The following is a 26659-nucleotide window of genomic DNA, read 5'->3' as shown; positions in this document are numbered from 1 at the left end:
GATACATTGATTCTTTATAGATGGAATCCAGTCCTTGATGATCCTTACATAATGGGGACAAGAGAAGGGCCGTTTGAGTGGCTGTGCGGTTGGTGCGGCCACATCTGCGCATGTTGCAGGAGTGTTTGCTGTGCTCCATGCTCGTATTGCTCTTGTTGCACCTGCCACTGCACCTGTGTGCCCCTGCTCTGTCCGTCGGCTGCAGACCAATTAGAAATCGAGGAGATCAGTGCTGACGATTACATCGATGAGGACAGGAAGGTGACCAAGCCCAAAATCAGAGAGGACACCCATACTAAAGTTGCAGTGAGACGCTTTGCAGGATTCTGTTCCGGCATTTTCCTCACCAGCCTGTATGCCATGATTGTCCTGTTTGTTAAAAATTACAACCTATGGTTCTGCCTGACAACGAGCATCGTCATCGGATTCTTCCTAACACTCGGCCTGGCATTTTCCATAAGAGTCCGAATAACTGTTCTCCTAATGATGCCGCAGATTCTCTCAGGTCAGAGCATTAGGATAAATCATATACATACATATATGCTAATATTATGCAAATCATTAAGAAGTGGAAAGAAAATGATCAAAACATCCCAATATATTCAGACGTGTGTAGAAAAAACACTCACTTGCCTTGGCTGCTGTTAATGAGGTTATTAATGGTTGGTTGAGGAATGTTCTGCCGTGTTGAATGTACTGGAGAAATCATCAAGATCCTGTGCTGGCAGCTTCCCTTGCACTTTCTGACCAATGACATCTCAGATGTGCTCTATGGGAGACAAGTTCGCCATAGTGGCACATTTAGGCCATGCAGACTGCTCACAGTAGCACGAGCAACATGCATCCTGGTGTTGTCCTCTTGAAAATGGCTCCTGGGATGTTTTGGAGAAATGGCCTTATCTCTGGTTCCACAATCAAATCAATGTAATACCAAGCTGATAGGGAACCTGGAATGAAGGGGTCTGGCTATTGTACCTTATTTCCACCCATACGATAATCTCGAGAATAGGACCACTGTGATGTTCCCTCATGAAGACTGCTTTTTGACGTTGCCCAAGTGGTCTCCAAATCAATCTTCAGCTCTCATTGCTTCCAAGAAAAAAAACAGGACTCATCGCTGAAGAGGACAGACCTCCATTCCAGCCTCTATTGCTGTTTTGCTATATACCATGATAGCTTTTGAGACAGGAGACATAAGGTCAAAGGAGCACCTGTGGCCAGTGGTGTAACATGAAGCTTTTGGACCCCAATGCAAAAGCTCCAACGGGGCCCCCAATTATTATTATTACAAATCTTTAATAGTATTGGTCTTTTTATATAGGTGAAAGGGACTTTTGTGGCCTCCAGGGCCCGGGTGCGGCTGTACATACCCCCTGTACCTATTGTAGTTATGCCTCTTGTCTGAGCTATATGCTCATAGCAAAAAATAGCCAATACACAATATAAAATATATAAAGTTTATTAATACATAGAATAAAAGATAGAATAAAAGAACAAAGTAAAAAGTAATGAAAGTAGTGCGAAACAGCACCACAAACGGCACCGCAGGGGACAAAAAGAAGGACAGCTGAAAAATATCTCAAAAGCAGTGTCAGTGCACCACAAAAAACATATATTGGTGTATAGTATGTATATAGTTATACAAAATATAATCCAAAGAAGAGGGGGGTATAACAACCTCAATAAATACAAAATAGCAAATCTAGCCAATACAATGTATAATAAATGTATGAGATATAAATCAACTATTATAGCACACCAAAATGGCCAGCGTATATCTGTATATCACAATATGCAGTTAAGTGAAATATACACTTAAGTAAAATTTTAAAGTTTTAAGTTAAGTGAAATATACACCTTTGGACTTTGCAAAGGCATTTGATACTGTACCACATAATAGCCTTATACTAAAGCTCCAGAAGCAAGGACTAGGGGAAACTATATGCAACTGGGTAAGGAATTGGCTAAAAGATAGGAAACAAAGAGTAGTCATAAATGGTACATTCTCTAAATGGGCTATAGTCAGCAGTGGGGGCCGCAGGGATCTGTACCGGGAGCAGTGGGGGCCGCAGGGATCTGTACTAGGACCAATTCTTTTTACTCTCTTTATTAATGACCTTGTGGATGGGATTGATAGTAAAGTGTCAGTCTTTGCCGATGACACCAAACTATGTAGGATATTAAAAACTGAACTTGATAGTACAATATTACAAAAAGATCTGGATAAGATGTCAGAATGGGCAGATACTTGGCAAATGAGATTTAATGTTGATAAATGTAAAGTAATGCACCTAGGACGGAGTAATCCTATAGCTGCGTATACATTAAATGGAAGTAAACTCGGGACTACAGAACAGGAGAAGGACTTGGGTATTCTCATTACAAATAAGCTGAGCAGCAGCATCAATGTCAAGCAGCAGCTGCTAAAGCAAAGAACATTCTAGGGTGTATAAAAAGAGAGATTAGATCCCGGGATCCCAACGTATTGTTACCCCTCTATAAACCACTTGTAAGGCCACATCTGGAATATGGGATCCAGTTTTGGGCTCCACATTTTAAAAAGGACATTCAGAAGTTAGAGTCAGTTCAAAGGCGGCAACTAGACTACTACAAGGAATGGAGACTGCCTGTATGATGAGGAATGGAGGCCGCCCATATGATGAGTAATGGAGGCCGCCCGTGTGATGAGGAATGGAGGCCGCCCGTATGATGAGTAATGGAGGCTGCCCGTATGATGACAGGTTGAAAAAGTTAGATATGTTTAGCTTAGAAAAAAGACGTCTCAGAGGAGATCTCATTTATATGTATAAATACATGTGTGGTCAATATAAAGGACTGGCACATGACTTATTTCTTCCAAAGACAATACTAAGGACCAGGGGGCACTCACTGCGAGTGGAAGAAAAGCGATTCCAGCAGCTAAATAGGAAAGGGTTCTTTACAGTTAGAGCGGTCAGACTGTGGAATGCGACCACAAGAGGTAGTAATGGCAGATACTATAACAGCTTTCAAAAAAGGGCTGGATGATTCCTCAGTACACAACATTGTTGGTTATAAATGACTTGGTGACCAAATGTAGAACTGGTGGAGGAAGGTTGAACTAGATGGACCTAGGTCTTTTTTCAACCTTAGTAACTATATAACTATGTAACTATGTAACACTAACCACAAAGCAAGCTAAACATTAGATGGTACACATGCTCCTTCAAGAATATTTGGCCACAGACATAATAAATACATGATATAATATATAAAACAATGTGCTCCCAAAGTTGGGTATACATGAGCTGAATAAAGTGCAGGATAATATATATATAACATTGGTATGTAAAGATGATAAGTAGCTAAAATAGCAAGTGTTTACCTGAGGGCATGTCCCACTATTGCCCAGCCGACACCAGGACCCTACCCGTGTTTCAGTGTGTAGCCTTCATCAGCGGATTGTGGTGTCAGGAAGGGGGGTAACAAATATATATATATACCCATAGCAAAAAATAGCCAATACACAATATAAAATATATAATGTTTATTAATACATAGAATAAAAAAACAAGGTAAAAAGTAAGGAAAGTAGTGCAAAAAAAGCACCACAAACAGCACCCTTGTCAGTTTGGTTTATAGTCTTTTTGCCACCTTAGGGCGGCTTTGCACACTACGACATCGCAGGTGCGATGTCGGTGGGGTCAAATTGAAAGTGACGCACTTCCGGCATCGCATGCGACATCGTAGTGTGTAAAGGCTCGATGATACGATTAACGAGCGCAAAATCGTCATAATCGTATCATCGGTGCAGCGTCGGCGTAATTCATAATTACGCTAACGCGATGATCCGATGTAGTTCCTCGCTCCTGTGGCAGCACACATCGCTGTGTGTGGTCGCAGGAGCGAAGAACATCTCCACCGCGGCTTCCGTAGGATATGCGGAAGGAAGGAGGTGAGCAGGATGTTTACATCCTGCTCATCTCCGCCCCTCCGCTGCTATTGGCCGCCTGCCGTGTGACATCGCTATGACGCCGCACGACCCGCCCCCTTAGGAAGGAGGCGGGTCGTCGGCCAAAGCGACGGTCGCAGGGCAGGTGAGTGCATGTGAAGCTGGCGTAGCGATAATTTTCGCTACGCCAGCTATCACACGATATCGTACCTGCGACGGGGGCGGGGACTATCGCGTGCGACATCGCAGCATCGGCTTGCGATGTCGCAACGTGCAAAGCCTGCCTTAGGCTCGACATGTGGAATCCAATTTCACCTAAAGTACAAAATGGATCAATTGTGCAACCAGTGGAAAGACCATTTCTTCAATATATCCCAGGGACCATTTTACCACACAACAACCGCAAGCTGCATATTGCTCGTGCCACTGAGTAGCTTCTTTTCCCTAAATGTGCTTCCATGGTCTGCAGTGTCTCTAGATTTTTCATGGCTCGTATCCTGGACTTCCTTAAACAACAACAGCAAGAGATGCTGCCAGCAGCGGATCTTGATGATTTGCCCAAGTGCATTCACAGTGGTAGGACATTCCTGAGATAACCGACCATTAATATCCGCTAATAACCTCAATGATATAAGCCAAGGTTCTAAGTTTGGGGATTTCTGCACCTGGAGCTCATACATGATACTGAATAAATCGAGATGCTTTGAAAATGTTCTTTCCGTTTTTTCATCATCTGCAGATCGTTATCACATCTATCTGTCGCGGGCGGGGAGGAGGGTGTCAGCACACCGCGCTCACCCCTTCTGCTCGGGTCCGGCAGTTGCTCCTGGTGGCTCGAGCTGCGGGCCGGATCCCGGGGTGTCTCGAGCGACACTCCTCGCCCGTGAGTGAAAAGGGGGGTGTTTGTTGGGATTATAGTTCGTGACGCCACCCACGGTTGTGGTGATGGCACCACCGCTGCTCAGTGTGGGGGTCCCGGGGATGGTGATGGGAGCAGCCAGGTGTTGTGTTACCCCTCCGTGGGTAGGGGTTGGTGATCCCGGGGCCCGGTGAAGAGATGCAAGGTGTAGGGCCTGGAGGGCGCAGGGACGCGGGGGCAGCGCTGTGCCTTGCGGCACTATGGTACTCACTCAGCCTGACACGGACACAGTTTGTACGGTAAACCAACGGCTGGTAGGACGGTCCCACAGACGGCTGCACCTGCACTCCCGGTAGGTGACGGTGACGTCTCTCTTCCTTGCACCTGTGTGATCTGGTGGTATCGGTGGATTCCCTCCGGTTACCCGCTCCCCGACTGCAATCTGGGCCGGAGGAGCTCTACACTTTGCCCGCAGGCGCTGGCCCTGGGGAAACTGGTGCCTTGGCGGTGGCGGTGTCTCCCCGTTAATGGTCGGGCTGTTGCCGTCAATCGGGACTTTGTTGTTGGGGGATCTGCGTCCCCGTCACTGACGGATTCGGCAAATTGGGCGACTCCTAGCCTTGCCGGGGTCCGAGAGGCCCCTGCCCTGGTGCTGACTGTCCTTCGGAACACTGCTCCAGACCACCGGGCACACAGCCAACGGGGTCCTTCCAGGAACTTCCGAACTGTCCCACTCCGGACAGTCACCGCCGTCGCTGACCTTGCTGTTCTAGCCCTACACACAGCTGGGCTCTCAGGCTTTGCACACTCTCTGCGCTGTCACCACTTCTTGCTTTCCTCCTTTTCCACTTTCCTTTCCTTCACTTTCACTTCTGGTTGTTTCCTCTAGCCCCTGCTTGGGCTACTCTGCTGTTCACTCCTTCATGTCCCTGACAGTTCTGCCTGGTTACTTCCTGCCTCCAGAGTTGTGAGCTCCTTGGTGGGCGGAGCCAACCGCCTGGCCCACCCCCTGGTGTGCATCACAGACTCCTGGAGGGAGGCAACAAGGATTTCTGGTTAGCAGGTGTGCCTACCTGGAGTGTGGGGTGTAGTGGTGTTGTTATCTGTGTCCCCTGGCTTGCCCAGGGCGACACATTCCCCCTTAGCAAAATGCAGACCGTCCGCGGGCTGCCGTCCTACACCGGTTTTATTTTTCTGTAAAAAGGGGATAACAAGGGTTAATAAAACATAAATAACATTTTTTTAATCAACTCTTCCCAAGACGGGAGGCACATTTTACTTTAAACGTTGCAACGGTGTACGGTCACGGTTTCCGCTCTCTCCCACCCAAGCAACCTGGCCCTGATGCTGCCCCTAAAACCCAGGCAGCACCCCTTGACCCACAGTCCAGCACAAGTCACCCGAGCGGGATCTGTCCTTCCCTCCAGAGGGTAGCCACCGGTCCCTTTGGTGGCTGGGCCCTGGCCTGCTCTGCTCAGGGCCCTCCCTCCAACCTGCCTCTCCGGAGGCGGCATTGCGGAAACGGTAACGGTACCCAACATATTTACAAGCCACTAACGTTTGTGGTTGCCCTGCAGAGTTCACGGGCTTGTCCATGGATAGTTCCCATGCATTTTAAACGGTCCCCACGGGGACAACGGTGCCGGCTCCTGCCGGTTGCAAATCACTGCAGCAAATCAGGTAACAAACTCGGGTAATCATCTTTCATCATTGCAGAATTTTCAAAAACTTTCAAACAAATAACTCAGTGGTGGTCCCAACGGGGGACGGTGCAATGAGCATCCGCTGCCCTACTCCGGTCCTGCTGCTGCTTCCTCCGAGGGAGGGGGTGCAGAGCTCACCTTGCTCTCCGGGCTGCCCTTCAGCTTTACGTCCAGGGCAAACCACCCCCTCTCTCCGCAGTGCCGAGTGTAACGCACCATGTCCCCTGGTATTAGGTTGCGGCCAGGATGCTCCTCGGGCAGATGGGCATGCACATCCCGCCGGGCTACAAACACCTCGGCCTCCAGGCCCGGTTCGTATATGAACCCGTAGCCCCGGCGGATATCGAAGCGCCGCACCTGCCCTTCATAGAACGGGCCCCGGACACGGAAGGTCGCTTGCCGCAGGTTCTCCTTTTCCCGGATGGCTCGGGCTACCAGCTCGGCTTTTCTTCGCTCCCTCTCCGCGATTTCCAGGCCCAGCTTGGTCGGCTCCCTGTCCCAGTATGGCTCCGGCGCACGGGTTGAGCCCCGCGGGACATCCAGTACGTTACCCACTGTCAGGAAGGTGGGTGGCGTATCCCGCGGTGTCATGGCCTTGGGCGCTGCCTTGCAGCAACAACCCGGCGCCACCTCAGCCGAGGTGTGGGGGATGGGCACAGGGGCTTTCCGCAGTTGGGCCTTCGGCTCGGAGCGGGTCATCGGCTCCGGCTCGGGGAACTGCTCGGGGACTGTCTCTGGCGCAATCTTCGGGGCCTTCCATGGCAATGCCTCCGGTTTGCTTCGGGCTCCGGCTACAGGTCGGTCCGCTGGGGCGGACGGGCTGGGTATCGCTACCGGTTGCGGTGGTAGCGGGCCTAGTGGCGGGGTCACGGCCTCCGAGACGGGTGGCGAAGGAGGCAACGGGGGGAGAGGGCTTGGACCGGGTCCCTCAGCCGCAGCGACCGGTCCCTCCGGGACATAGGGGCGTGGGTCACTCACCCTCCCTTCCTCCGCTTCCTCCTCGCGTCTCCGCACGGCTGCCACAACGTCCGCCATGTCGGTCTCCCACTCCTCCATGAGGAGCTGCATCTTGACCTGCAGCCTTAGGTGGAGCTGCGCGGTCCGGATCTCCACCCACGCTGCGGTTCCCGGTGCGGGGGCCACGGTGTTTCGGGACGGCATCCACATGGTATCTCCACTGTTTGGTTCCAGGAACGGTTTTCTGGCAAGGTCCTGGCGTCCTTGCTTTTATAGCGGCGACTACATGCCGCCTGCCGCCATCGCGTCCCCCTTAGCTCTTTCCGGCCCCTCCTCTCTCGGGGCGGGGTTTTGGCCTTCGCGCTTCTACTGCTCGAGAAGACGCTCGAGCGGGAACTTTTCGCGCCAAAGATGGCGGCTTCTGAAATTTTTCTGCCGGATATCTCCGGCGGTCACAAGGCGCACCTCTACCTGACGGCAGAGCGGTAAGATCCTGTTCGTGACGCCAAGTTGTCGCGGGCGGGGAGGAGGGTGTCAGCACACCGCGCTCACCCCTTCTGCTCGGGTCCGGCAGTTGCTCCTGGTGGCTCGAGCTGCGGGCCGGATCCCGGGGTGTCTCGAGCGACACTCCTCGCCCGTGAGTGAAAAGGGGGGTGTTTGTTGGGATTATAGTTCGTGACGCCACCCACGGTTGTGGTGATGGCACCACCGCTGCTCAGTGTGGGGGTCCCGGGGATGGTGATGGGAGCAGCCAGGTGTTGTGTTACCCCTCCGTGGGTAGGGGTTGGTGATCCCGGGGCCCGGTGAAGAGATGCAAGGTGTAGGGCCTGGAGGGCGCAGGGACGCGGGGGCAGCGCTGTGCCTTGCGGCACTATGGTACTCACTCAGCCTGACACGGACACAGTTTGTACGGTAAACCAACGGCTGGTAGGACGGTCCCACAGACGGCTGCACCTGCACTCCCGGTAGGTGACGGTGACGTCTCTCTTCCTTGCACCTGTGTGATCTGGTGGTATCGGTGGATTCCCTCCGGTTACCCGCTCCCCGACTGCAATCTGGGCCGGAGGAGCTCTACACTTTGCCCGCAGGCGCTGGCCCTGGGGAAACTGGTGCCTTGGCGGTGGCGGTGTCTCCCCGTTAATGGTCGGGCTGTTGCCGTCAATCGGGACTTTGTTGTTGGGGGATCTGCGTCCCCGTCACTGACGGATTCGGCAAATTGGGCGACTCCTAGCCTTGCCGGGGTCCGAGAGGCCCCTGCCCTGGTGCTGACTGTCCTTCGGAACACTGCTCCAGACCACCGGGCACACAGCCAACGGGGTCCTTCCAGGAACTTCCGAACTGTCCCACTCCGGACAGTCACCGCCGTCGCTGACCTTGCTGTTCTAGCCCTACACACAGCTGGGCTCTCAGGCTTTGCACACTCTCTGCGCTGTCACCACTTCTTGCTTTTCTCCTTTTCCACTTTCCTTTCCTTCACTTTCACTTCTGGTTGTTTCCTCTAGCCCCTGCTTGGGCTACTCTGCTGTTCACTCCTTCATGTCCCTGACAGTTCTGCCTGGTTACTTCCTGCCTCCAGAGTTGTGAGCTCCTTGGTGGGCGGAGCCAACCGCCTGGCCCACCCCCTGGTGTGCATCACAGACTCCTGGAGGGAGGCAACAAGGATTTCTGGTTAGCAGGTGTGCCTACCTGGAGTGTGGGGTGTAGTGGTGTTGTTATCTGTGTCCCCTGGCTTGCCCAGGGCGACACATATCCATCCCGTGATTTCCATATCTACACGACTTGTGCGTCTTGATGTTACAATCTCAGTATTGAGTAGTGTATATATGGCCGTTATAATATCTCTTCTCTGTCTTTTGATTTCAGGAGAAGCAAAGACCGTGATCCTCCTCATTGCCTTCACTTTGGTCTTGCAAGGTCCCAGTGCAAATGTGGTGGAGAATGTCCAGCGCTCCACAGCATCAATGGCGTGTGGCGCTGAGCTAGCGCTAAACGAGACCAGAGAGCTGGCGAGCAAAATCACAAAGCCGCTAATGAGTAAGTAACAAGTAACTTCCAGGCTTCCCATAACATCTGCAGCAGCTAAGATACCGTATACACCATGGTGCTCTGCCGCAGCTCAGGCACAGAACAGCAAAATGCACAGCTGCTGAAGAACCTCTTTTCCTGCCTCCCTTAACCCCCGCAGACAATATTCGCTTGTGTGCTTTCATTTCTGCTCGCCTTCCTTCCAAGAATTATAACTTTTTTATTTCTATTTAGACATAGCTATTTATTTTAAGTCGTTTTTTTATTTGTGGGACAAATTGTAGTTTTGAAGGAGACTTCATTGTACAGCAACATGGGAAAGATCATTCCAAGTGAGGTGAGAAGGTACAAAAAATGAAAATTCTGCCTTTTTTGGGAGGTGTCGTGTTTACAGCGTTCATTGTGCAGTATGGGGAAGTACCAAGCGAACGGCGAAAGACAAGGATGAGAAACCCTGTGTCTACGGAAAGGAAAGATGGTGACCAGTGACCAAACCTACTGCTGGTCCCTGGGGTCCCTCACCACCCTAGATAGGTTCCACACCTATGCGCCGAACCGGATACCTGACCCTACATATCCCTAGTGCTGGGAACTAAATAGGGAACAAATGGGATGAGCTCTTCATCAACCCCACTAAACACTATAGACCATACAAGGAGGACACACAGGGGGAAATGCATGAACTACTTATCCATATATGACACAGGTAGACGTTCAGCACAGTGTTCAGCAACCATACAACAGAGGAGTACAAGCCTCCTGCTTGCAACCACTGCTTGAATGAACTGAAAATATCACCATCACCAGTCCAGGGAAGGAAGGGGTATTTAAGCACCCAGAGAATTCTGATGATCAGCAGCTGGGTGGAAGGCGAGCTCCTGCTGTGTTCAAAAGGGGGAGAGATGAATCCAGCAGGAAAGCTCCTATACCAATAATACTGACAGCAGGAACAATGGAAAGTCAGGGAGCATTCTGCGCAGCCAAACGCTGTGACCTTCTATGGCCCGAACCACATGACTGTCTGTCACCCGTGACAATCTGCCATCATCATTTTCCAAGTTGGTATGATCCTACCAAACTAGCATAGTTTTTTATTTTTAAAGGGTTAAACTGATTTTGGAAATTTTTAAAAAAAAAAATAAATAATAAAATAAAAATAATTTGTTTGTATCTCTATTATCTGAGATCCATGTGATGCTATTATACTCTGTTGTTTTCTAGGTGCTCTGAACGCTTTAAAAAGCATCGGAAAAAAGCTTCGCTCAGGCACGGATAGCACATCCAGATTCTTCCGCAGATTCTTTGATGGGCTCAAACATACCAGTAAGGATTGGGGCGTGCATAGTTGTGGATGTTTGGAGAGGAGCGACTGGTCTGTGGCAGTACTGTCTATAGGAGATGTCCCAGTTGGATGGTCATGGAGGGTCTCGTAGCTGGAGACTTTTTATGTGACCTGTTATAACATCTTCCGTGATTGTCCGTACCATCCTGTATGGCCATTGCGCTCTCTGGTATGCAGCTGTCACGCCACGCTAGGTACGGGAAGTACCAAGCCAACGGCAAAATGAAAGGGAAACCCTATGTTTAGGGAGGGGGTAGAGAGTGACCCCTGACCAAGATTATCACTGGGCCCTGGCTTCCCTCACCACCCTAGATAGGTTTTGCACCTATGCGCCGAGCTGGATACTTGACCATGGCTGACCATGAAGTAGGCACTAGGTATGGAGTGGATTGGATGAGTGCTTAGTCAACCATACTGGGCTCTAAATAAAAAACATGGATAACAAACATGGGAAAAGTAAACAAGTCACTTATCTCTAGATGACTCAGGGAGAGGAACTGTGACAACACCATTTCTCCAGAAGGATAGCAGCTGACTGCTTGCATTGAAGACTTGATAAGGGTATTAGACTTATCACCAGCACAGAGTAAGGGGAAATGAGGGTATATAAAGACACCCAGGGAAGTGCTGATGAAAAGCAGCTGAAAGACTGAGGAACTCTGCAGGGTCCTAAAGGGAAAGGGATGAAAACCAAGCAGAGGAGATACATAAGATACCAAATACACCAAGCAGGAATAATAGAAGGTCAGGGAGTAATTTTCACAGCCAAATGCTGTGACCTTCTATAGCTGAGCACCACAGGACTGTCCGTCACCATGACACACCCGTGACAGCAGCTCTTGGTCTTTCCTCACATGTAGGTCAGAGCAGGGGACCCACTATAATAACTAAATCTTTACCAAATGGGCATGCATAACCCACATTTAGGCTATTAGAAATAGTGTATAGATTGTCACATCAGTCCTCCTTCTATACCAGACTCTGCCTTATTTCTCCTATAGTGAAGAACCTTCGTGCCGTGTGGGCATTCATCGCTAACATCGGTGATATCTGTAGTGAAGAGCTGGAACGGCCGTATATAAAGTGCAACAAAGCCTTTGATGAAGCCAAGAATAACTGCTTCAAAGTGATGTCCTTCATGGGCTTCCTATGTTATATCCTGGATGTATTCCGGCCACTGTGCGGCCTGGCGAAAAGTAAGTATAACATCATAGAATTATCATCATGGAATAGCATAGCACCCAACTCCGAAGGACAAGAAAGGTGGGAAATCAAATAGGTACAAGGCACTCTAAAGGGTTAATTTTCATATAATTTATTCCAAAATAGTCTTAAACATGTGACGTTTCAGCCACTAGGTGGCCTTCATCAGACAACTGGTATCATAAACTGGCCAAAATTGGAGTGTCAAGGCAATGGTGTCCACCGTTGCCTTGACACTCCAATTTTGGCCAGTTTATGATACCAGTTGTCTGATGAAGGCCACCTAGTGGCTGAAACATCACATGTTTAAGACTATTTTGGAATAAATTATATGAAAATTAACCCTTGAGAGTGCCTTGTACCTATTTGATTGACTTACGGTTTGGAAACCAACAAGTGCACCTCGATATACCTCCACTATGTTGGCTGTGCCTTATCCTTTTAAAAGAAAGGTGGGCACACCGATAATCCCAACCACTGCTTTACATAAATTAACACAAAAAAGTTTCCCTTCTGAAACTCCTAAGTGTTTCCACACTATTAAATATCCCTTTTACGGCCCCACACACGGTATGGAGCACCAATAATACCTCTCCACACAGTGGGATGTTCAAAAATGCCCTCGACAGACAGATTATTACCAGCAAACATTGTATGTAAATGCCACCCACATTGTCTGTCTGCAGACATAATGTGATACCCCCCCCAATGCACCACAACATGGTATGATTCTCCCAGTGTCCCTCAACACAGAGTGATGTTCCCACAAAATGGTGCTCCCCATTGTCCTCCACAAAGTATAAAGCCACAATTGTCTGCCCCCATACAAATATACCCTTCACACACATTTTCACGCAATGATGCCCAACATAATATGGTGCCCCTAGTGTCTTTCCCTCTCACAGCATGATGCCCCAAAGGCTTCCACCATGGAGTAGGATTTCCCTAGTCCCTTACATAGTATGATGGCCCTTTACCCCCTGTATGGTGCTATATATAAATAAATCCAATGTGCAGGACATGTAAGGATAACACATCACCTCTTGGGAGAAGCATCAGAAGACAGTACAGGAACATGGTGGAGCAAGGAGCTGACACTCCATACTTCACCATTCTATTCAACTGTATATTGGGTGCTGTGTATTATTTCTTCTGATAAGAGCTAATTCTAGAACATCACATGTAAGTCAGTGAATATATTTGTGTCTTCTGCGGTGACATCACAGTTATTTGATAGTTACACTTTTTTCTGACAATATCTATGTCCTTCAATCAATAACACCCATATTCTTGTGTTTCAGTTATTATCATCCTCTGTCTCATCCCTGACTATGTGCAGGCATTTGTAAGAAAACATGTAAAAAATCGTAAGTATATGACATCTCTTACAATGATCCATTGATTGATTTTTTTTCTCCTACATCCCTCATTCTGCTGCCATTTTAAGAAACATGAAAAGTGAAATCTGGAGGAGACATAAGGCGCAAATGTTGTCTTATCCAGGTAGAGCTAGAATGTAGAGCTCAGATACACTCACCTCTGGGAGTTGTGAAGATCACAACTACCGATAATGTATAGTACCAAACCACGTTGGCTGCCGAGGACACAGCAGTTGCAGGAAAAAAGCAGAAAAAAGGAAAGGGTTAAACCCCGCTGCGGTGAAGAAAAAAAGGAGATGACTCTGTGAGTAAATTCTATATGATTTTTTTTTCAACGCGTTTCAGAGTCTAACTGACTCCTTCATCAGGAATCAAAAACCACATGTACATCAGTGGTTTTAGTGTCCTGATGAAGGCGTCAGTTAGACTCTGAAACGCGTTGAAAAATACAAATCACAAAGAATTTACCTACAGTCATCTCTTGTTTATCCCCACGGCACAGGGGTTTAACCCTTTCCTTTTTCCTGATTTTAAGAAACATGAAAGATCTAAACAACTAGTATGGAGAATCCCCGACCTGGACTGTGACTTATGTAGATCATTGCAAGAAAATTTGTTAGGGATTTGACTTTGTAGTTCACTCGATGAGAACTGAATCTCTCCAGACCTCAGAAGGCAATAAATGAAATGTGAAAAAATAAAGATACTCACCTCTCCCCAATCCGGTCTTCCCATCGGGTCTTCGGCACATCTGGCAAACACAAGACCTTGAGAAATCATGACGTTGAAGCACAACTCATCATGATGTCAAGTCAGTCTAGGTCTCCCTGGATGTGTGCATAGGATCAATACATCATGAAGCTTAGTTGATGCCCTTTCCTGACCTTTTTGAATCCAGCAAAAGGAAGATCAGCCAACGATCTTTTATGGTGGATCTAGTCATTTTTTCTGGTGGACCACAGTTTTTTGTAAAACTCGAGGCAAATTCCATTCACTGCGAAGTGAGGCTGTCATCACTAAAAATAATTGCTCTATATATAATACATTGACCCAGAATATATACAGATAATGGGAGTTGGATGCCTATTGACAAGCAATCAATTCATTGGTAGGTGCGCTTGTTCTTATGTTGTCTCCCTACAGCCATCCTCTCCGCAATCAGGAACTTTAGGAGCCAATTTGACTTTAAGATATCGGTGATCCACGATTTTGATGCAAAGTTGAATGTCAGCTATTTTGAAATCGCTTCTGGTATGATCAAAGAAATAAAGGAAGACGTGGATAAGTATATGGAGATGCTGAGCATGTTCAGCTATTCGATGGTCTTCGTCTGCGTCCTCACCTACATCCAGTAAGAGCCGATCTGATCATCTATTCGCAGTACATACAGTGGATATATCTACAGTAATGTATATACTACTTCTATACCTTCTGTGTCTTCCCTTCAGGGCCCTGCTCTATCGCAAAAAATACCTGACTAACAACAATCATGACAACATCTACATCACCCGCGATTTCATTGAACTGGATGTAATGAGAGCAAAACAAAACCGCAATACTCTGCTCCCTCTGTCATCAAGCGAGGCGTATGGATTCATCCGACCTAGTGAGAGCACAACGCAATGTTATTGTAATGTACAACCTAGAGATGAGCGAATAAGACAAAATTTAAATTTGGCAGATTTCTTGGGATTTGTCTGGAAAATGTAATTCATGGTAAATAAATTTGGGTTTAATCAAATCTTCTGGGAAGTTGTTAAAAAAAATCAAACTCATAACTTCTTAGCTCTCCACAAACCTCCATCGCTCTTCCTTCGAAAAGCTCCTCTGTCTTCTATCCGAGCCTCCACTGGTCTTCACAAGGCTCCATGTGGGGCACAACGTAAGTCATTGACATCGATGATGGGTATCTCTCCCCACATGATGGCATGGAGCCTTGTGACGAATAGCAGCACTAGAAGTGTAAGAAGAGGAAGAAGGTGGAAGAAAAGTGACTGGGAAGGGCCAAAGAGAGATGAGTACAAAGTTTACCGTTTTACCAACCATTCTAAGCCCTCAGAATCCAGCAAATTGGTTGGATTTTGTTGGATTCCTGGAAATCTCCTCAGAATTTTTGGGTGAAATTTGAAGCAAATCCAATTAATTTAGAATCAATTCGCTCATCTCTAGCACAATCAGGAAATACAAAATATTCTCATCTTAAAGCCTATAGGTAATGTCTAGAACTTGTATGCAACCATTTATTCTCACATCTCTTCCAAGCCTCATTATCTCTAACTAGGAAAGAAAAAAAAGGATATGTCTTCGAAATTATCAACGTCTTTCGGAGCTTCCTCGTTGCACTGCTCGCATCATCTTTGGATTACCTTTTTTTCTGGGTACTTGATGTTGTGGACCACATAATGAAAGGAGACGTAGTGACTCGTGGTGAGTTTTCCAGATTTCTCCTTATCCTCCATGACCATACCACAATGGTGGCAAGAGATATAAAGAAAATAAGTGATCGTGTTGTGTCTCTAACATGCCCATCCCTTCCTTCCTCTTGTTTCAGCTCCTATTATATTTTCCATGCTTGTCAATGGGTCTGGATATGCGGATGACATCTACACGACCATGGTTTCTGCTTTTGAAGCTATTCAGGCCTCCAATATCACTGTGCAAACTACAAAATGCCAAATCCGTCCCTCAGAACCAGACTACCATGAATATATTCTTATCGGTATGTGTCTATCAACAGGGAAGAAGTTGTAGTAGGGTAAAGTATAAAATGGTCTGAAAAAAGAATTACTGATGTTTTTAGCAAGTATTTTTGTCTTAAAAGGGGAAATGCAAATTTGTAATAAGACATTCTACTCTTCCGTAAAACCATAGCATAGCGTGTTTTCCCAGATTTCCTCCTCTTCTTTTCCCATCACTTCCTTATTGTTCTCTTTTTGACACTAACCAGTTGCTCTTCTCATTTTTCTTCAGCGTTCATGCATGGATTTGCATTTTTTATTTCCATTTTTGGGATTTATATGAAGAGACTCAAACGCTACATATGTGCCTATTATTATCCAACCCGTGAGCAGGTGAGACAATACATAACCCATTGTTTATTGAGAGACATGAGAGAGTAACATTTACCCCTTCCCGATATAGGACTTATTGGTACATCCTATGTATGGGTGTGGACGTGTGGCGCAGGCTCATTTAATCAGCCAACTTCATACTTGGCAAGCGCCATCTGTGTTATACAATCACTGGCCCTACCTGCTAACAGCAGCAAATATCATGTGGAGAAGATGAGCTGTCATTGCAGCTGTTGCCCTAAATAGCCACCATCTTTGTGCCTATTTGAAGCCCAGCCTGAGGCTGGCCTTCATGAGAGATCAGTAAATGAACCTTGTGCACATTCAAACTTCTGTACAAATTGGTCCAAAGTTGGACCAAAATGGCACACTGGCTGCAAGTCTCTCAACGTTGGCCTTCAATAGCCGCCCTGCTGGGGCTTCTATGAAGCCTAGCTTGAGGCTGGACTTCATGGGAGATCAATAAATACATTTTGTGCACATTCAAACGTCTGTACAAATTGTTCCAAGGTTGGACCACAATGCATGGACTAGCCACAGGTCTCTCGAAGCTGGCCTTCAATAGCTGCCAACTTAGTGATCATATGAAGCCTAGCCTGAGGTTGGGCTTCATAAGAGATCAGTAAATAAACCTTGTGCACATTCAAACGTCTGTACAAATTGGTCCAAGGTCGGACCAAAATGGCACCCTGTCCGCAGTCTTTCAACGTTGGCCTTCCATAGCCACCTTGTTGGGGCTTCTATGAAGCCTAGCCTGAGGCTGGACTTCATGGGAGATCAATAAATGAACTTTGTGCAAATTCAGATGTCTGTACAAATTGTTTCAAGGTCGGACTAGCCGCAGATCTCTTGAAGTTGGTTTTCAATAGCTGCCAACCTAGTGCTCCTATGAAGCCCAGCCTGAGGTTGGGCTTCATGAAAGATCAGTAAATAAACCTTGTGCACATACAAATCATTTCAAGATCGGACCAACATGCATGGATTGACCACAGGTCTCCAGACCTGAATGTGACGGCTTCATAAAAATATATTAAGCTGTCACGGTCGCTTCGAGAGACTCGTGTCCAGCTCGAGCATTCTGGTCTAATCGTGGGAACCAATTTGAATGCGCCCATATACTGCAATACTGTAGTATTGCAGTTTGTAGAGGAAGCAATCAAAAGATCACAGGTTCAAGTCTCCATGGCCAACTACTGTAATTAATAAAGCAAAAAGTAAATGAAAATGTTAGAAGCATAAAAAAATTTAAATCACCCCCATCCAAATAAAATAGATAAAAAATGAACATTTTTGGTAATGTCGTGTGTATATCAAAATTATTTGTGTCCATAAAAAATGATTTAATTTATACATTAAACACTGAAAACAAAGGAAAAACTGAAACAGGAAAATTGCTGCTTATCAGTTATCTACTGTAGCTTACCCCAAAATGCAATAAAAAGATATCAAAACATGTATGTACCCCCAAAAATGTATCAGTAAAAAACACATCTCGCTAAGAAAATAAAAAAAGCTTATAAAGCTCCATCTCCAGAAAAATTGCAAAACAAAACCCTTTTTTGTAAAAAATTCTAAATTCTTTAAACCACTAAAATAAAAAAAAAAAAATAAAAGAAAAGTTTGATACTATCATAGTCGTATTTACTTGGAGTATCATATCGCCAGGATATTTTTACCGCACAATGAACGCCGTAAAAACAAAACTCAAAAAACAATGACCGAATTGTGTTTTTTTTTTGTAAAGCTTTTCATTTTTATTTTTTCAGCACATTATATGGTAAAATGAATTGTTTAATTAAAAACTAATTAATACAATTCTATCAATGAAAAATAATTTTAAAAAAGTTATTGTTCTTAGAAACTAGCAGAGAAAATTAAAGCACAAAAAAAAGGAAAATTTGCGTTACATGTCCTTAGATAAAGAAAAGCTGGTTTTCTATAGGACAAATGGTATCAATAATAAATGTATTTTTCCTTTCCTATTAGGTGCGGATTTGTTTCCTCTATAATAAGTTGCTAACTAAGCGCTTATATGTGGAGAAGGCTCTTCTTCAGACGATCAAAAGCAACGCAGCAGACAAGGGACACAACAGCATTCTGCTTATACTTGCTGCAAAGTAATTACATCTCCTTTATAAATGTACATGCATGTACAGTACAGACCAAACGTTTGGACACACCTTCTCATTCAAAGAGTTTTCTTTATTTTCAGGACTCTGAAAATTGTAGATTCACATTGAAGGCATCAAAACTATGGATTAAAATATGTGGAATGAAACACTTAAAAAAGTGTGAAACAACTGAAAATATGTCTTATATTCTAGGTTCTTCAGAGTAGCCACCTTTTGCTTTGATTACTGCTTTGCACACTCTTGGCATTCTCTTGATGAGCTTCAAGAGGCAGTCACCGGAAATGGTTTTCCAACAGTCTTGAAGGAGTTCCCAGAGATGCTTAGCACTTGTTGGCCCTTTTGCCTTCCCTCTGCGGTCCAGCTCACCCCAAACCATCTCGATTGGGTTCAGGTCTGGTGACTGTGGAGGCCAGGTCATCTGGCGTAGCACCCCATCACTCTCCTTCTTAGTCAAATAGCCCTTACACAGCCTGTAGGTGTGTTTGGGGTCATTGTCCTGTTGAAAAATAAATGATGGTCCAACTAAACGCAAACCGGATGGAATAGCACGCTGCTGCAAGATGCTGTGGTAGCCATGCTGGTTCAGTATGCCTTCAATTTTGAATCAATCCCCAACAGTGTCACCAGCAAAGCACCCCCACACCATCACACCTCCTCCTCCATGCTTCACGGTGGGAACCAGCCATGTAGAGTCGATCCGTTCACCTTTTCTACAAAGACACGGTGGTTGGATCCAAAGATCTCAAATTTGGACTCATCAGACCAAAGCACAGATTTCCACTGGTCTAATGTCCATTCCTTGTGTTCTTTTGCCCAAACAAGTCTCTTCTGCTTGCTGCCTGTCCTTAGCAGTGGTTTCCTAGCAGCTATTTTACCATGAAGGCTGCTGCACAAAGTCTCCTCTTAATAGTTGTTCTAGAGATGCGAAGGTGTGTCCAAACTTTTGGTCTGTACTGTATATGTACCCAAAATGTACATGCACCGCTTATCTATAGATGACTTGTCTCTCGTAATATTTTTAACAGGTGCCCACTCTTATGCGGTGGGTTAGCGAAATATATGGGAGCCTCTGAGGAGTATTGCATGGGATGTGCCCAGATACGTACCAACAAGAACATTGAGGAATACAGCGCCTGCAGCACCCCTGGCTGCAAAGGTAAGAAGCCTGCTCAATGTAAGACATTACTCCAGTGATAGAATGTGAGGGTGGCCAAAGTGGGTGGTTGCCTGTGGGGTGATATGGGGCAAAATGCCATCGGTGTGCCATGTACTGTCTTCATGGGCTTACACTTCTTTCTAACTATAATTAGGGTAGGGGAAAGCAATTTGTTTACATTTAGGCTTAGGGCTAGGGTTATGGTTAGGGCACCCATAATACCGATGGGTTCAGCCAATAGTCAATGTGTTTGGGGGCACTGGACAATTGATGGTTGGGATAAATGTTGATCGTGCATGTCCAATTTTGGACTAATGTTCCTATTGCTCTCCCAGAGATAAGCTGACACAGGCCAACGTATCGGTCGGTGGCTTTTGCATAGAGAACAAGAGCACTCAGCCAAATTAATGTTCCTGTGTATGGGAGAGTGGGCTAAGGCCGGTTTCACACATCTGACTTTTCGCTGGTTTGCCGGATCTGGCGCACGCCAGTACAGTGTATTCAGTACAATGTCAGCGCCGCAACTTCCGGGTCACATGCTCCGGTCACATGACAGCATGTGAGCGGCGCTTGTCGTGCTGCCATTGTACTGTATACACTGTGCTGGCATGCGCCGAATCCGGCAAACCGGCGAAAAGCCGGATCTGTGAAACTAGCCTAAGATGACTGTTACGCATCAGTCATCCAACAGCCATCTAATATGTATGACCAGCTTTAGGCTTATGGTTAGACTTAGGGAAGGAGTAATAAAATTGTTATATACAAAAAAACAAAAACAAATATTGTTAGAACATTATTATACATAAGTTTATTTTACCAAAAAAATGAAAAAAAACTAGAAGGTCAATATACAAACATCAGAATTGACCTCAAATTACAATGAATGCACACAGGTTCAATATTGGGTTTGTGAAAGGGACCCGAGGAGTGCTAACCATCCATGGAAAGGGGAGGCGCAGGATACTTACACTACACCCTGGCATTATCTGGATGTAGGACTACCACATATCTCCAGTGGCCAACCCACTGTTACCACATACATACCTGCCATTGTATGACAGACACATACACACACACCCCCACCCCCTGTGAGGTCGAAAGGGAGACCTGATGCCTCCCTCAGGGCGAGTAGAGCACACCAGGTGCACCAAGGTGGGCGGAGTCAGGCGGAAAGACACGCCCACCGAGGAGACTACTGTCCTGGGGCAGGAAGTTCAAGGAGAAGAGTTTGTACAGTGACAGTGAGTGGTAGTGAAGCAGCTGTCAGGGACCCGGGTAGGAGCCTGGCCCCTTAGAGAACGTTAGGCAGGCAGGCAGTGGTGGCCGTCTGCAGGAGTACCGGTGCAGCAAACGGCGGAACCGTACGGACCGGGCCTGGGTTGTGGCCCGCCGGTCCCGAACCGGTGAGTCAAACGTGTATCGGAGCACTAAAAGAAGGGTACTCAATCCTAGCTTAGAAGCCACTGAATATAGGCGAATTGACTGATTGCTGGCCGGACCTCATGGGTTTATCCACAACCAAAGTCCCGAAAGAAGGCAAAAGCCCACCGAGACCGGGTGAGCGCCACCGCCAAGGGCCAAACACCCGACGGGCCAGTGCCTGCGGGCAACCGAGGGCTCCTCCGGCAGCTCAATGCCGGGGAGCGGGCTACCACTGCTCAGTCAGGGAGGAGCCGAAACACAAACATCTAGAGGTGCACGGGAAAAGGGGCAACCATAAACCCCGCAGGGGGACATCAGCATCCGGTCGCGGGAACCGACCAGACCCGAACTTTGGTTTACCAGTGAGTCAGTGTGAATTAATTGTGAGTACACCAGTGCCATGCGGGCGCGACACACTACACCGCGGCACGGCGCCCTGCACCCCGACAACAACAACAACCAACCCTTACAGTCTCCCACCGGGCCCCGGGACACGCCGCCCCAACCCACGGAGGGGCTAACATCTCGGCTGCGGCCGCAACACCGATCCCGGACGAGCCCGCCATCACTTCAGCCGCAGTGGCGGTGCTTCTCCCGTCACCACGACCCGTGGGTGGCGTCACGACCCATTACACGACCACCATCCTCCCACCGCCTACCCCTTTAACAAGAGTGACGCGGCCCCCGGTCCGGAGGCGCTTGTGCCACCGACCACCTGAGCCCGGACCTCGAGCGGCTCGGCCCGAGCAAGCGGAGGAAGTAGCCGGGCCCCTCTCAGGGCGGTACACTTCCATCATATAGAATAACCAAGCTTTCTAGCCTCATGTATTGTGCCCAGTTGCACCAGAATACAAAGCTTTGAAAAATGATGGATATGACTGTAATCACAATTTAGTCTAATAAATATTGTCGATCTTAATAGGCATGTACTGTGAAGGTTGCTCCAAGATATTGAAAAATGTCTGCACCCTGTGTATGGGACCTCTACTAGACGATGATGTAGAGGATGAAGAAATGTAAGTCATTTGTATGTCTGTAATCGTTCCTGTAGTTACATAGTCAGTATATATCTCACAGATTTGTTTTCTCCGGTGTAGTGATCAGTTCTATACACCAGCAGCAGACTCAATCGTTGGCCTCCATTCATTAAAGTGGTTGTCCACTACTAGGACAACCCCTTCTGATTCCACTTGTTTCCCCCAGGGAAAATAATAAAACCTACACTCACCTCCCATACCTGCATCCTTCCAGTGGTGTCTGGACTTGATGTTACGAGACTCACGTGGGGTTGTGACGTCATAAGAGCCCCTATATTCAATCAGCACCGGTTGTGTTTCTCCACCTTTGGACCGAACTAGTTAATCAGCAGGAAGTGCGCGCTGTGGCTGCCTCTCACTTTTCGTTGATTAGTCATTTGGTCCGAAGGCGGGAGAAGGAAGCTGTTGGATGCTGGGCTCGCGTGATGTCACAACTGCACGTGAGCCTTGTAACCGACAGCCTGTAATCGCCAGCCCCGACACCCCTGGAAGGACGTGGGTACGGAAGGTGAATATAGGCTTTATTATTTTACCTGGGGGAAATGTGGAATCAGAAGTGGTTGCCCTAATAGTAGACAACCCCTTCAATGAATGGAGGTCAATGTTTCTGTCTGGCATTTTGATTGCTAATCTTAAGGCGGCGTTACACGGTACGATATATCGTGCGATATGTCGTCGGGGTCACGGAATCTGTGACGCACATCAGGCATCGTTAGAGATGTCGTACCATGTGACACCTCCGAACGACTGTTAACGAGCAAAAATACTCACCTTATCGTTGCTCGTTGACACGTCGTTCATTTCCATAATGTCGTTCCTCCTTCTGAGGGCCGGTTGTTCATCGTTCCTGTGGCAGCACACATCGCTACGTGTGACACCCCGGGAACGACGAACAACAACTTACCTGCGTCCCGCCGGCAATGAGGAAGGAAGGAGGTGGGCGGGATGTTTATGTCCAGCTCATCTCCGCCCCTCCGCTTCTATTGGGCGGCCGCTGTGTGACGTCCCTGTGACGCTGAACGTCCCTCCCCCTTCAGGAAGAGGATGTTCGCCGCCCACAGCGACGTTGTAAGGGAGGTAAGTGCGTGTGACGGGGGTTTAATGACTTTGTGCGACACGGGCAATGAATTGCCCATGACGCACAAACGGCTCATGCGATCGCATGATATGTCGTCTCGTGTAACGCCACCCTTAATGAAGGGTGCACTTAATGATTTTGGCACATCTTAAACTCACATGCAACTCACCAAAATCATTACTTCAGTCATGGACCTGAATACATTTCTGTTATAATTTATCCCACTTTTGTGAAGCAAATTATCATGATTTGACAGGTGGGCTTTGCCCGCTTTTCTAAAGTTGGCCATGTCTGGGGTAGAAATTCCAAATGTCGCAATTTTTTGGGACGACTTCAAGTTGCATCAATTTTGCAAAATTTCAAGGAGTTTTACAGCAGAAAACAGGCAAAAACTCCTTGAGGAATCAGGAATCAGGACCGTAGTGTTCGCCATAAGAAAGATACCACTAACAGTTTTTATAAGCAGAAAGGTTATGACATCATGTTTTACATCACTGCAGAGATGACATCATCAGAGTACTGTAGAACTGAGCACATTTTGAGATTGGGGTTGGAATTTGATTTGGATCAAATAAAATTGATGTAAACTGTATCACCGGAAAAGGGTTAAGAAAAAAAACGTCTAAGGCTATGTTCACAGCTATACGTCAGAGGCTTTATCGGAGCTTTACGTTTGGAGCATTGAAAAACTGGATTCAAAGGTATTTGCTGATGGGGCCATTGACTTTGATGAAGTAGAAGGTGTCATTTTGGGCTTTGTTGGACATTATTTTCTTGCCTGTCTGAAATAGGTGGATACAAAAAGTGGCACAATCTGCTGCATTAATGTCAATGGCCTTGTTGGTGGATTCAATCGAATTCCATTTTTCAGGGTTTCAGATCTAAACACCCAACAGATCCGCTGATGTTTGGCTAAAACACTGCTTCTTCTCGGATCAGCTCTTCCGTCATCTATCTTCAGTCTCGCTCATGAACGCCAGCCGCTTCCAGTGGGATCTTTTATTCTCTAAGCCCCATATCATCACTTGAGGTGCGATGCATGGTCTTCATGTAGGGTGCAATGCACATCTTTGACATGCATCAGGTCTCAGAAGAGCTGAGAGGAGGACATAAGCCAAAGATTGTTTTTCTTTTATTTAGTAAGCCACACATCAGTACATTGGGCTCAATGAGCAGCAATCACTTGAGTTGCACTGCATGCGGTCACTTGGGATGCAACAGAAGCCATTGATTTGCAACACGCCAGGAAAAATGATCGTGGGATAAGTGGTGTTGGGGCAGGTACAGGGAGGGCCAAGAAGAAGTGAATGAGATTTTTTTAACCCCTTGCTGGTTCTCTGTAATCCCGCGAAATAATGGTTGGCTGGGGAATAAAAAAATCCCGATTCTTGTGAATCCAAAATTTTGTATAATTTGAGTCATCACTAATAGATATGATCCTAGTTATAAGCTCCATGATAGTTTTTTTTTGTCTTGTTTCTCAGTGACTCCAGTGATGATGAAACACTCACTTTATGGATGGAAGCAGCAAAGTCCATCAAAAAACAGGATTCATCCAAAAGGGAAAAACTGAAAAAAGTAGTTAAAAAACGATTAAAAGAAACGATTAAAAATCGAGGGAAAGACAACGACCTTATAAAAAAATATAAGTCTTTAATGCCCAGTGACTCCGAAGACTTTTCTGGGCCGAGCGATGATGATGATTCTGAGTAAGTCATGTTATCACTGCATATCGATTTCAACCGCTCTTTATATACAGCTCTGACTAGTACAGGATACTCTTGGTCTCCAGGTCCACGTTCTTACAGCTTCATAATATCGATTTGTTTAACTCATTCTTTATGTCTTCCCAGTGAAAGTGACTTTGAATATCAAAGTTCTCAGGCAAGTGAAGAAGTCTTCGATGCAGACTGGAAATTACCAACTACGACCAAGGGGCAGAACCTTGATCTGATTAGTCTATCTGATGTCTTGGGCAAGAAAAAAAGAAATTACAGAAGCAGAACAGAGGAAGTGGATGTGGAGAAGGGTCTTTACTAATAATAAGGCCCTCATCCTCTTTACAGTGTCATCACTGAAATATGCTTCAATACCTCTGCCCATCTCTGCTTGGATTTGACCTATTAGAAGACTTGACTTAACCTACCGAATGTGACTATACCACCTTACTCAACCCTACCATCGAATTTGACTCTAGCTACCAATCATGACCTTAAACTTTCACCTGACAGATATGACTAATATCATATACCATCCTTCTAATAACATCTTGAATACTGCCCCTACCCATGAGGTTTCTAAAGATCTAAACTTCTCTATAGTCCTTCTTAGGTCATGATAAGTTATCAATAAAGATGGCACCTGACTTAATTTCATATTCTTCAACTGTCATGGCACTCACATGATGCAGTTTGGCAATTTTCTTGGCCGAGAGACCACTATCGATGAGCAGGATGATGCTGTTTCTCTTTTCTTAGGAAATGTTCTATACGGCCGCTTCTCAATTCAAACCAGTGACCTTTCACTTGAGAATCAACCTAATAACACACTGAGTTATTAGGAAATGTGAGAACAGGTTGTAATTTGTAGTATACAAGAAGAAAAAGATTTTTCAAACACCAGGAGTAAAACAGTAACAATGCAGTTAATCATATGCTAAATAGTAGCAAGTCAAATTTATGTATGAGATAACCAAGATGGCCGTCTATAAAATGAAGGTCGTCTCACACTCAAAGCTGTAGTGGATGGTGAGATATGAAGCCTGAAAGTCAAAAGTTCAAATCACTGTTACTCTTTTGCTCCTCATTGTATGTCCCTTATTCTTTTATATATGTTCCTCATCCTGGCCCCTTCCCGGTATATTTGTCACCCATTCTGGTATTTTTTGTCTCCTATCCTGGGTCCATCCTACTAAATAGATCTCTCATCCCTTCCTGGTGTGTGTATATATATATATATATATATATATATATATATATATATACATGGTATATACATATAGGTATCCTAGGTCCATTATGACATATATGTCCCTCACCCTGGGCCCATCCTGGTATATTCCCTTGTTCAGCTGCTGTTCTTTAACGCATAAAAAAATACATGATTCTATGCCTCCTTTCCCGCCCCCACACTTTTCTTTAGCCGGTGCAGAAGTCAGCAGTTGACTTCAGCATGCAAACATGACGTCACTTCCATGTGCCACCTGGGATTTGCACAATGATGTTAGCTACCAGCCTGTGACTTTATTGTATTGTGAGGCAGCGAACCAGTAGGTGTCTGCACAATACATATGAGCTGAATGTGAGTCCGAGAATGCACATCTAGCAGAAATAGGTGCTGGCATTGTTGGGTCCCTCTCCCGCAC

General features: G+C 46.3%; 1 protein-coding gene across 1 annotated transcript; it reads left to right on the top strand.

The window, feature by feature from the left end:
* On the top strand, positions 1 to 25650 carry DCST2 (DC-STAMP domain containing 2). The gene is made up of 15 exons (XM_075321202.1): positions 1 to 505; positions 9314 to 9484; positions 10697 to 10798; positions 11819 to 12013; positions 13322 to 13387; positions 14543 to 14750; positions 14848 to 15005; positions 15662 to 15826; positions 15951 to 16118; positions 16370 to 16470; positions 18457 to 18587; positions 19628 to 19758; positions 22103 to 22196; positions 24780 to 25004; positions 25149 to 25650. Exons 1-15 carry the CDS (start codon positions 52 to 54, stop codon positions 25333 to 25335), a joined length of 2556 nt encoding a protein of 851 aa, XP_075177317.1. The 5' UTR covers positions 1 to 51; the 3' UTR covers positions 25336 to 25650.
* Positions 25651 to 26659: the final 1009 nt, after the last annotated feature.

Source organism: Anomaloglossus baeobatrachus, chromosome 8 (assembly GCF_048569485.1).
Source record: "Anomaloglossus baeobatrachus isolate aAnoBae1 chromosome 8, aAnoBae1.hap1, whole genome shotgun sequence".
NCBI lineage: Eukaryota > Metazoa > Chordata > Amphibia > Anura > Aromobatidae > Anomaloglossus > Anomaloglossus baeobatrachus.
This window is presented reverse-complemented; position numbering and strand designations above follow the sequence as displayed.